Raw genomic sequence first — 12,433 nt, forward strand, 5'->3', positions numbered from 1 at the left:
AGCAAAATTAGATTTCCAGTTGAGAATGAAAACAAATGCAGAACAAATTTCTCACAGTACAGTTTCCTTTCTTATTGAAGTCTAATTGTCCCATTTTTTCTGATTTTTTTGCAGCACATTCCCACTATCTTTATGGTTATATGCTGGCTGCTTTCCGGGAGTAGGAGATTATGCCTGCTCCTTTAGCTCCAAAGAACAGAAGCTACTGGTCAATCGTTTTAGGCCTCATGGCCAGCAGAACTTTCTTTCTCTTGCTTGTATACAACCCTCTGATCTCCTGTTTGGTATCCTTAAATCCCAATTAAATATTTTCCCTCAGCTTTAAAGATACCCTCGTTTGAGAAAGAGAACAGGTTTCTCTGTCTCTAAGTCTGCACTATGTATGACACGATGATTTTAACATAGGTTTGGTAAGAAGTGGGTGCACCTTAATGCTGGTCTGCAGCAGTTCTTGCACCATTGTCTGCCTGTGCTACACTCTGCCATTATGCCTGAGAGCAGCCGAAGCTGCTTGTTCCTACTGTACAGTTTGGACCTAATCAGACAATCACCAAGAAACAAGGCAAATGAAGATGGGAAAGCCCAGCTCTGAACTCTTCCTCAGGTGCATTGGGCTTCTGCTGGACCTTCTCATCGCGCCACAAGACCATAGACAACATAGGTCCTCAGTTAAGAAATACCCAGGCTGGTGCTTGATGGAGAGAAGGGAGAGGTTGGTTACCAAGCAAGTTTTGTATGGGCTTTTCTTAGATCCCATGTTCATGTATAGAAGAAAATTAAACCCAATGCTGGGAAAGCAGAACATGTTCTTGGACATCTCTTTTGGCTATACCAGGAATACTCTTATCTTTTCCACATAGACAGACAGAAAAATTCCCTTTCCTTCTCTCTGCATCTACAGGTAGCCTGTGATCCCCACAAAATTTTAGCTGTTACTATTTCTCTCTCCTAGGGTAGGATCTGTTTGTCTCTTCATGATGCCTTTTGCCTTGTGTGCCCCCCTATTACTGATGTGGTATTTCTTGGTGGCTGGAATGCCATATATTCATACAGTGCTGTTTGAAAGTGCAATATCCAAGAGACTGTACAGTTGCAATGTCTTTTTTGGTGTACGACTTGCCTAATACAGTATTAAATATTTTTTTAATTTACAGAGTAAGTGACCCCTTTATATGAATAATCTCTTTCTTTTGTTATATTGGTACTGCATGGATTCCAAACCCTGCAAATAGGTCAGGAATGGGTGTATGTGTGTTCCAATAAATCTGATTTTAAAACAAGGCTGATTGATTCATACTTGTCTTCTACATGAATGCAGCGTCTCTCTTCAGAATCACATCACGAATGTAGTCAAACTGAAAGGTTTATCTCATTTACTTATTCCAGTTGGAAGATTTATTCTCACTCTCTCTCTCCCTCTCCCCCTCCCCCTCCCTCCCTCCATCTCTCTCTTGATTTAGCTAGCTACCGTAGCTATATAGCAGCTATCATCATAGTATGTAAAATTTATTTAATTGCCAATATTACTAATGTGACTCTGGGTAATGTACAATAAAACCAACAAAAACATCTTAATCAATAAAACTATTAAGATAAAATATAAATAAGATCAGAAACCAAAATCTCACATATAATATAATCATGTCACGAACTCTTTGATGGGATCCCCAAACTTGTTGCAAAAAAAAAAAAAAAAATCTACCACACATGTGAAGACAACAATCAAGTTGGGGTTAATCTCACCTCAGGGGGAATCATGTTCCAAAGGATGAGTTCCACAGCAGAAAAGGCTAATCTCTGGGTCCTGTTAGATGGATAGCTTTAGCAGACAGGACCTGTAACCCTAACCCTAACCCTGCTGCACCTGGTGGGATGGGCATTGTGACTGAGGACAGACAGTCCCTTAAATGCTACGTGGGGCTTCCTGCAATTTCTCTGGCTGAGAAAGAGAATAAACATGGCTGTCATGGCTGGATACTGTTCATTATGCTGTTTTAAATTGGTCATATTATTAATAATACATGAGCATTTTCCTTTAGCAACGAGTTATTCAGGCAAGATGAGCTCAGTGCTGGAAACACAAAACACCTCTGTTGGGTGACCCACACAAAACATTTTGTCTCTGTTGATGTGCTGGCTTCTTTTGTCAATTTCACAACTATGTGCTATTTTTGTTGTTTTTCTACCAGTATACACTGCAGACAAGGAGAGAACTGTATCCCGGACTGCTAATAGTTGACACATGTTTCTGAATTTATGTTGAATGCACATTTTGCAACATTATTTTTCAGGGTCTAGCTTGCCTTTTTGGATTGAGTTTATTGAGTAAGAATATCCAATGTCCTGCCTTTTTTTTCTTATGATTTAATGGCAAAAAATTATGCTGGCTATAGTATCTTTCAATTTTAGCTTTCAGGAAAAGAAATAAGGGAAATAACAACATATGTCTACAACACGACTGCGATATTATATTTTTTAAAAATGAATTGCTATTCATAGTATTTCCATGGCTTTTTCTGTTTAAGGGAAATATGGGTTCAGAGGATTGCACTGAAAATAAAATGACCTCATGTTTTTCAAATAGCCTCAGAGTATAGAATATAGAGGTTTCAAACTAAGAATATCAAGTTGACTATACACCTATATTTATACACCTATATTTATCTATTTGTTAGTTTTATATCCCACTTTTTCTTCAGGAATTCAAGGCAGCATACACAGGGGTGGGATTCTACCAGTTCGGACCAGTTCTATAGAGCCGGTTGTTACGATTCTGTGCAGTTCGGAGAACTGGCAAATCGCGCCACTGGCTGGCCCCTCCCCTCCCCTCCCCTCCTGTCGGATTTCTGCTTTCTAGCTAATCTAAATCGCTGTTGTACTGCTTTGCCTTCGCCCAGGAGGCTTCCCTGAGGCCCAGTCAGGGGTGGTATCAGGAGATTGGGGGGTGGGGGAGAAGTGGCCTGAGAGCAGAGCCGAACCTTCCTTAGGACTGAAGCTTCTATTTTTAAGTGCAGACTCAGGTAGCAGATTGCAGGAAGGTAGATCTGTGAGTGAATCTGTGATTCTCCAAGCAACTCAATCTGGTTTGCCTGATTTTGGGTAAAAGTTGCTCTTATATATATATATATATATATATATATTGTATATATACACTGCTCAAAAAATAAAGGGAACACAAAAATAAGACATCCTAGATCTGAATGAATGAAATATTCTTACTAAATACTTTGTTCATTACATAGTTGAATGTGGTGACAACAAAGTCACACAAAAATTATCAATAGAAATCAAATTTAGCAACCCATGGAGGTCTGGATTTGGAGTTACACTCAAAATTAAAGTGGAAAAAAACACTACAGGCTGATCCAACTTTGATGTAATGTCCTTAAAACAAGTCAAAATGAGGCTCAGTAGTGTGTGTGGCCTCCACTTGACTGTATGACCTCCCTACAACGCCTGGGCATTTGCTCCTGATAAGGTGGCGGATGGTCTCCTGAGGGATCTCCTCCCACACCTGGACTAAAGCATCCCCCAACTCCTGGACAGTCTGTGGTAAAACGTGGCGTTGGTGGATGGAGCGAGACATGATGTCCCAGATGTGCTCAATTGGATTCAGATCTGGGGAACGGGCGGGCCAGTCCATAGCATCAATGCCTTCGTCTTGCAGGAACTGCTGACACACTCCAGCCACGTGAGGTCTAGCATTGTCTTGCATTAGGAGGAACCCAGGGCCAACTGCACCAGCATATGGTCTCACAAGGGGTCTAAGGATCTCATCTTGGTACCTAATGGCAGTCAGGCTACCTCTGGCAAGCACATGGAGGGCTGTGCAGCCTCCTAAAGAAATGCCACCCCACACACTGACCCACTGCCAAAACGGTCATGCTGGAGGATGTTGCAGGCAGCAGAACGTTCTCCATGGCATCTCCAGACCCTGTCATGTCTGTCACATATGCTCAGTGTGAATCTGCTTTCATCTGTGAAGAGCACTGGGTGCCAGTGGCGAATTTGCCAATCTTGGTGTTCTCTGGCAAATGCCAAACGTCCTGTATGATGTTGGGCTGTAAGCACAATCCCCACCTATGGATGTAAGGCCCTCATACTACCTTCATGGAGTCTGTTTCTGACCATTTGAGCAGCTACATGCACATTTGTGGCCCTCTGGAGGTCATTTTGCAGGGCTCTGGCAGTGCTCCTCCTGTCCCTCCTTGCACAAAGGTGGAGGTAGCGGTCCTGATGCTGGGTTGTTGCCCTCCTACGGCCTCCTCCACATCTCCTGATGTACTGGCCTGTCTCCTGGTAGCACCTCCATGCTCTGGACACTACACTGACAGACACAGCAAACCTTGCCACAGCTCACATTGATGTGCCATCCTGGATGAGCTGTACTACCTGAGCCACTTGTGTGGGTTGTAGACTCTGTCTCATGCTACCACTAGAGTAAAAGCACTGCCAGCATTCAAAAGTGACCAAACCATCAGCCAGAAAGCATAGGAACTGAGAAGTGGTCTGTGGTCACCACCTGCAGAACCACTCCTTTATTGGGAATGTCTTGCTAACTGCCTATGCTTTCTACCTGTTGTCTATTCCATTTGCACAACAGCATGTGAAATTGATTGTCAATCAGTATTGCTACCTAAGTGGACAGTTTGATTTCACAGAAGTGTGATTGACTTGGAGTTACATTGTGTTGTTTAAGTGTTCCATTTATTTTTTTGAGCAGTGTATATACAATATTTACATAAATATTTACGTACAAGCCACACCCACCCAATCACATGACCACCAAGTCACCCCCCAGTCAGCAAGCCACACCCACCCAGTCACATGACCACCAAGCCACACCCACAAATTAGACCATGCCCTCGGAACCGGTTGTTAAGAAATTTGAATCCCACCCCTGGGCATACATAACACTTCTTCCTCCATTCCCCCTCCTGCACCCCCAAACAACCCAGTGATGTACATTGGAGTCTGGAGAGAGTGCCTGGCCCAAAGTCACAGAGTGAATTTTCATGAGAAAAATTGACTGATATTCTGTCATTAATTTTATAAGGTAATCAACAAGAAAATCAGTGCTATTGCTAGGATGGCATCTCCACAGAACTGTCCTCCTTCTGTGTTTTTGCATATGTATGATGATAATTAGAATAAATTAGCCTGGGGTCTAATAGTTAAAGTATGTCTCTTGTATACCTGGAGATTCATACCATTTGCTAAGTTTTGTATTGGCAAGGAAAAGAAGATGTATCAAATGTAGCACTGAAAGGGGAAGTGGTGAGCTCAAAAGATATACAGAGAATATAATTTGTATGAAATACATTTCTTTTTCAGGGAGCATTTTTAGTACTTTCAAAAAGAAACCAAGAGAGCATTCCATGCCATCTCAAAATAAATTTAAGCAAAGAAAACCTTTATTTTTTATTTTTTTAAAAATCTCACAATAAATTAGCAAAATACAAAAATGTTAACTGCACACAGTAAAAATAAAAAAAGAAGAGAGAGAAAGAGAAAACTAGTGGCAGCATTTTCTACAGTTTTTGCGCCTGGAAATTGCAAACTAACTGCCAAAAGAAGTTGGTCGAATAGCATCTTTTTAAAACACACACAACATTTGCACACACCCACAATAAAAAAAAAATTGGCCCCCAAAGGAACATTTATAAAAACCAGGAAGGAAACACGTTTTTCGTTAGCATGCTGTTCTGTTATTTCTTTAAACCTTAATTAGTGTTTGCAGTAATACATCAAATGACATTGGACATGCTACTCAGATCCATATTTTTCATTGAAGTCACAATATTCTTTTTGAAAACCAGGCAGAAGCTTAAATGAGTATGATTAGGCATCTCTCGCTAACTTGCCTAGGTTTGAAGGGTTACAAAACAAAAACAAAACCACTTTCAGGCATATGGAATTGGATAAGTGGCTTCATTTGTTATCTAGAACAGCCAGAACTGGGAAATGAAATGCCATCCAGTGTTAGCCGGGCATTTTCCCCTATTTGGAATATCATTCAGTATTAGTGAGAATAGAAATATCTCCTAATTATAAAGTCCTAGTATCCTGTTTCTTCTATTTTACAATGTGCTGGTGATGACTAAAATGAAGAGATGGCTACTGTTGGCTGCTGCTTCAGTTCTGAGATCTCTCTTCCTGGAACGCAACAGCTACATCCTCTACCACAATACTATCCACAATTGAAGACAGAGAATGAAGATTGTGGTCTTCAGAAGAATCATCACTCAGCAAGTGATCTGTGGAGAACAAGGGAGTAATTTTAAGTAAAGAGCCTTCTCTGAAAACCCAGTTGCTACTAGACAAGATAGGAAGGAGGGGAGATCCTATGGACCTAAAGGGGTGTCAAACTAGTGGCCCATGGGCCAGATGTGTCACATGCAGGCCACACCCACCCCAGCTCCACAAAAGCAAAAAAACATGACATATCATGTGATATCAATATGACATGGCAAATTTGACACCTGTGCTATGGGAGAATCAAAATCTGAGACACTTTGTGGTGGGATTCAGTCGTAATTTTGATCTGTCTCTAAAATACTTTCTATCATTTTGATTATTAAAGTCATTCAATGTATTTTTACAAAGTATTTTATTGCATCTAAAAAGTGAAGAATCCAAGAATCATTAAAAGATGGATAGGTCAGTATATAAAATTGTCATGTTCAGTGGGTCCTAATGCATTCACATATTAATGGCCACTTGGCGGAAAACTGTATTATATTAGCAGGTATCACCCTGCTTTCCAGATAGTACCTTCAGAATAAGTGATAAAATTATTTAACTTTAAACTAGATCTCGTTAGCCATTCAGAATCAGCTGGAGGGCTGCACTTAATAAAGTAGGACAAACAGTTACTTTTGTAAACTATGGAAAAGTATCATTTCTCCTCCTTAGTTTCAAATCAGCTGGAGGGACAAATATGACAGCTACAATGTTGGACCACTGATAAAACATAAACATTACAAATTATACTGGCAGTGTGCTGAGATCTGGGCTTGGTCATTAACCATCTCCAGGTACAACATTGCTTATTGGAGTTTTATGTTTTTGTTGGCTTGACTTAAAGAGGATCAATTTATACCCTTATTTCTTAACATTTACATTATATCAAAAAGATCAATTTAAATAAACTTCCTTAGCAATAACAATAGCACTTAGGCTTATATACCACTCTATAGTGCTTTACAGTACTCTCTGAGCAGTTTACAATGCCAGCATATTTGTCTCAGTAATCTGGGTCCTCATTTTACCAACCTTGGAAGGATGGAAGGCTAAGTCAACCTTGAGCCCGTCAGGATTGAATTCCAGACTGTTGGCAGATTTAGCCTGCAATACTGCATTCTAACCACTGTGCTGCCAGGACTCCTTGGGGATAAATATCACAGATAAAGCAGTTCCTTATTTTAAGGAGCTTATTTTAAAATCTAAATTGTGGAATTTCTATTGCTTTTCAGAGAACTCTACATAATTCTAATCTTCAGAAGAATTTCCAGGTCTCATGCTTGCTTCTGAAAAAGCACAGTTGCCTACAATCTTCTTCACAATTCAGAACTTATTGTTACTTCTTAAGAAACACAAAAATTTTATCACTGCATGATTCCCCCGGTCTGTAGTTCCATAGAAATAGCGTCAAAAATATGCATATATTAAAATGTACAGGAATGGAAGTTGGCAGAGAGTTACAAGTTAATTTCAAATAAGAATGGTCAGGATTTTGGGATTTGGATTTGGATTCCTGTACCTAGCCTACCTGTAGGATGAGTGCTGAACTCTAAATGACTGCTCCACTCTGGACTGCATGAGGTGCTACTAGATCCATGATCACTTGGCACCTGGAATCAGAAGATGAAGATATTTGAAATTGAATCAAAGTTCTTCGTTGATTGTACCCTTCTTGCATTCTCTTTTGTACTAGATCAAACAGGTCATTGTTATTGCTTTCTTTTCCTACCATTGCTTTTTGTTCTTCCAAAATATATTTTGTGAGGAATTATCTGTCACCTGTTCAAAATCTCAATCCACAATGAATATGTTGATAAGTCTAACTTGAAGATGATATTATTGAAACAGATTAAAACAGTAATCATGACAAAATATAAGATAGAGGGGAAATACAGCAACAATAGTTTCCTGAACACGTAGACCAAAGGTTTCAGAAATGAAAAATAGTTACAATATATGCTTTCCCCCCCTGTGTTGAACATGAAAGGCAGAAAGGCCTTAAAGAAGAACCCAAACTAAAATGTAATAGGGCTCAAAAATTTTCAACATAGCTTATCATTTTTTTCTTTATCTTGGAGTTATTCCCTACCACTCCTTGTTTTTGGGTAGCTTCTGAGATGAGCCTGGCTATTGCTCAAAATTGATATCAAGACATGAGATTTACAGGATTATATTCACACACACACACACACACACTATGTTTATATATAATATATAACTATATGATTTTATATGTATCATTTGCAGAATATTCACATGATGTGGGGTACATAATGAGGGAGCTGAATTTTAAACTGATTCTGAACATGTATATATAGGGCTCTGCAGTTGGATCGCTTAATTAACTGTTTTAAAGTATGAATTTGGTCATAATTTACCTCATCAAAAATATTACTTCATGAACCCAAGGTTCCAGCAACTGAGAGAACAATGAGATTTTCTGGATATGATTTGTGTTGTACTTGTTAACCTACACATTGTTTAAAATATATGTTATGACAAACTATTGTTGTTGGTGCAATAGCTTTTTCTTACATCTTTGTGTGTTTTGGCATGCAGCTGTCCCTCTTGTTCCTTTGGAAATGTATATAGGTACACACACACGCGCGCGCGCACACACACACACACACACACACACACACACACTCCAGATTTGGGTTGAGTAGTATGGGAAGATGCAGTGAAATCAAGTTTCCTGAAATAGAAACTTAGAAAAAGTTTCTTAGAAAACTTAGAAAAAGACAAGAGATATGGTTAAAACGGTATTTTCAACCTAAATTAATACACCCAATTATTAAAGTTGGATGACTTGTCCAAGACAACCTGCTTAACCTGTGCCAATTGAATCAGAAGTAGTTTGTAAATATGGAAATTTGCAAGAGGAAGATTAGGTCTATTGGCACAAAAGTGAATATAGTAGTGATCATCGCTTATGAAATTTCTGCTAGCACATTTTTCTTGTTATTTAGAACAAATGTGGATGTGTTATTTGTATGGAGAATTTCCTAAGTAAAAGAACAAATTATCCCCATCTAGTGCTAATAAATATAATTGCCCCCGTGGTTATCTGCAATTAACGGCTGAGTATTCTTTCTGCAAAAAAGTAGGTTTTCTTCCAAAGATTTGGAAATGTTGTAAGGGGGATGAAAAAAAAAATCTGTATGATGTTAAAGTTCCATTATTTTATCCTTCAAAAAATCAAGATGACAGATGAGATAATGAATAGGAATAAAATGTTACAAGTTTTGAATATTTTATTGCAATTTAAAACAGCTGCCAATGTAATTTCAATAGCTTTGATAACAGCTCTACTCTTTGTGGGATCTCTCTCAACACACATTTCTCTCATACTCTCAAACATACAAACAAAATTTCCTGATGTTCTCAATCTAATTATTAGAAAAAAATATGTGTCTGGCAAGCTCAAATGTGGAAAGGGCACTAGAAAAATATGGGAAGTTGAAATCACAAGAGAAATTCTGCTACTGAGCCCAGACATTCAGGCATCTGCTGCTCTTTCATTTTTCTTCCTTTTGGATTGATATTCCAGGTCGGTATCCAAATGTCCCTGAATGTTTTTAAATGGAAATGTCTTGGAACCCACTTGAACTTAGCAAATGTGAGCTCCCACCACTCAACCTATCACTCTACTTTGACACATCTGCTACAGCTTGATTCTGAAGGGTCATCTGTTGAATATAACATTACCCATCAGTCACTTCTGTTTTAATCATTGCCCTTTTTTATGTGTATCTTGAAAAATATATCTAGGTGCGATAGCATGCTTCTCTAAACAACTAAAGTATCATTGTAAAATGTATTTGATTGTTGTGGGATTGCTTTATTTACTATAGTTCTTCCACACTTTTGCAATGGAGTCAGTAGTTTATGGATTCAGGTGATTTAAATGAGAAGTCCTGAAAAGTTACAAATTAATTTACAGGGATCCAGTGTAGAAATACACGATCGCCCAATGATTGCCCACTAATAATGTATGTTTAACAACACATACATTTAATAATGCTATATTAAAATTCATTCTTCTTCTGGATATATAATCTTCCAGTTTACTTTTCTGAACCAGCATTGAGTTGCCTGTATGCTTGTTAATTGATCAGATATGTTAATGAACCTGGTTATCTTATTACCTATAGTGTATAAAAAAAAACTTTTCAGTAATGAGTATTGGGTATTGGTAATGCCAATATTTTAAAGCTGGCATTCCTAAGAACATAAGAGCCCTCTCAGATTAATTCAAAGGCCCTTCTGGTGCTAGAGTCTGCTCAATACAATGGCCAAACCCTGCCACTACCAGAAACTGCCATTAAAGAAACATTGCCTGTGATTCAAAAGTAGTTATATCTCTAGCCTCCATAACTTTATCTTATCCACTTTTAGAGCTACATAAATGACAGTCATCATCTTATCTACTGTATGTGCTAAAGTATTGTGATCAGTGTGAATTTTGAACATACTGTAGCCGACCCACAGTACTGTGGCCTGCCCACATAGTTGGAAGGGCTCCTATTGCTGTGAGTTCTATGTCCCTGTAGGTAATTGTTTGAACCCACCCCAGGCACTTACCACTGGCTGGGTGCTGGCATTACAGAAGCGTAGTTCCGGTTGGTCCCGTTCCTGTTGATTGAGGGTAGTGAGCAGAGCTTGTAAGCGTTCAATGTATTGGATGGCACTGCGCAAGATCTCCACCTTGGGAAGCCGCTGGTTTGGGTTTAATAAAGTGCTCCGTTTTAGAGCTTCGAAGGCTTCATTGACTTTCTTCAGCCGGCGCTTCTCTCTGAGGGTGGCTGCACGGCGCCTATCGATGGACACACTTTTCCTCTTGCACACTTTGCATGCCCAAGGTAGACACTGGCCAGGACTATGGTCTGCCACCATTGAGACCTTTTCTTCTATACCTGCCCGGCCATCGGGGCAAAGTGTCATGGCCGTTCGGTCTTGATAGGCAGCCTGTTCGTAGTTGTGTAAATGTGGACTCAGGTAGTTTTCCCCATCATAGAACCGGTCTGTAAAAATATAGGGGTTGGTCTCTAGGAGTTCCATAGCAAGCGTCTGGCAAAGCAGAGTCTGTGTTGGGGAATGAAACTCTGGCTCCTCACACCAACTGCTTGGTGGCATTTAAACCCCGTGTGGGCATTAAATCACAGAGATAAATATAGCAAATCTCTAGGAAACCTGAGCTTGCCCTAAGCTGCTGCTTCACATCAAAACTTGTCCATCTGATTTCATGTACTCTCCCTATGGGGATTAGTTGGCTGCTTGGGGCAGTGTTGTGGCTGAAAGGGGGGCTGGGGGTGTGTGAGTGGATGAAGGAACTGGCATGTGCTCCAGAGAAGCCCAGCCGCCTCTCCAACAACAGTCCCGTGGATTTATTTTCACTTGCACTCCTACAATGATATTGATCATCAGTTGCTGAGCTGGCCGCTCTGTGCAACATTCCTTTCTCATCTGCTCCTTTCAGTTATTGCTTCCTGCCAGTCCTAAGGCTTCCTAGAGTCTGGGGGAAGAAGAGTGCCAGGACAGGCACAAAGGTGAGTCCAGAGCATTTCCTGAAAGGACGATGAACATCAACCTTTTTCTTGGAGCAGGTGACACGATTTGGCTGGACTCTTCTGAATTGCACAAGCACTGCAGCTCCATGCTGGAGATGTTTGATTGCTGATTTATTGACTCGCATGCAATCAATAGTGCAAACCTACTCTACCCATAAAATGGAGGAACTGTTAACCAGATGCCATTCCTTCCTTAGCCATCTTGAGATGGGATTACTGTTAGGAGCTCTTCATACATAGACTAGCACTGGGGAAGACTTGCTTCCAACTTTCCACCAGCCATGAAACCTACTGTGTAACTTAGAGCCAGTTGAGATCACACATTGAGCTAAATCATGGGCCTGGATATAAATGATGTTTGTATTTCTTCAGGGCCAGGAGTTCAGGGCATTTTACTCCTTTATCAGCTGTCTTTGTTCTCAGATTGGTTTACTTCAGTTTCCTGGCTTTGCTCTTCAAAGATCAATAAACTGGAACCACGAGGGCAACCAAATCTGAGCTGCAAAAATCCAGATGGTCAGCTTTCAATTGTACTGAACTTCCCTATCCTTTCACACTCCAAATATATTGAACAAATATATTAACCGCCTTTTATACCAAATCAGCAAAGCTGGCTAACA

At 39.9% G+C, this 12,433-nt stretch overlaps 2 protein-coding genes across 9 annotated transcripts in view; one reads left to right on the forward strand and one right to left on the reverse strand.

Annotated features, from left to right (window-relative positions):
- Positions 1-687, forward strand: part of PPFIA4 (PPFI scaffold protein A4) — a 111,148-nt gene extending 110,461 nt beyond the window's left edge. For all 8 annotated transcript variants that reach the window (XM_087959515.1, XM_026680870.2, XM_087959519.1 and 5 more), the window contains one exon: positions 115-687. Coding sequence is in view for 2 of the 8 variants with exons in the window: in XM_026680870.2 (XP_026536655.1) it covers positions 115-164 (50 nt within the window). In the remaining 6 variants the exon portion in view is untranslated. The remainder of the gene's footprint in view (positions 1-114) is intronic.
- Positions 688-5,392: 4,705 nt separating this feature from the next.
- MYOG (myogenin) lies at positions 5,393-11,389 on the reverse strand. Its single transcript, XM_026680862.2, has 3 exons — positions 10,828-11,389; positions 7,772-7,853; positions 5,393-6,257 (listed from the first exon to the last, which is right to left on the reverse strand). The coding sequence occupies exons 1-3, from the start codon at positions 11,377-11,379 to the stop codon at positions 6,136-6,138; spliced, it is 756 nt and encodes a 251-aa protein (XP_026536647.1). The 5' UTR covers positions 11,380-11,389; the 3' UTR covers positions 5,393-6,135.
- Positions 11,390-12,433: the final 1,044 nt, after the last annotated feature.

Source organism: Notechis scutatus, chromosome 3 (genome assembly GCF_049901735.1).
Source record: "Notechis scutatus isolate UNSWTSFEM ecotype Mainland chromosome 3, rNotScu1.2, whole genome shotgun sequence".
Classification (NCBI taxonomy): Eukaryota; Metazoa; Chordata; class Lepidosauria; order Squamata; family Elapidae; genus Notechis; species Notechis scutatus.

Excerpts from the sequence above, each read along its gene's own strand:
- MYOG (XM_026680862.2), bottom strand. The coding sequence starts at position 11,379 with ATGCCACCAAGCAGTTGGTGTGAGGAGCCAGAGTTTCATTCCCCAACA. Across the intron at positions 7,854-10,827 it reads ATGCCAGCACCCAGCCAGTG|GTGCCAAGTGATCATGGATC; the intron begins GTAAGTGCCTGG and ends TTCTGATTCCAG. Across the intron at positions 6,258-7,771 it reads GTTCAGCACTCATCCTACAG|ATCACTTGCTGAGTGATGAT; the intron begins GTAGGCTAGGTA and ends TGTTCTCCACAG.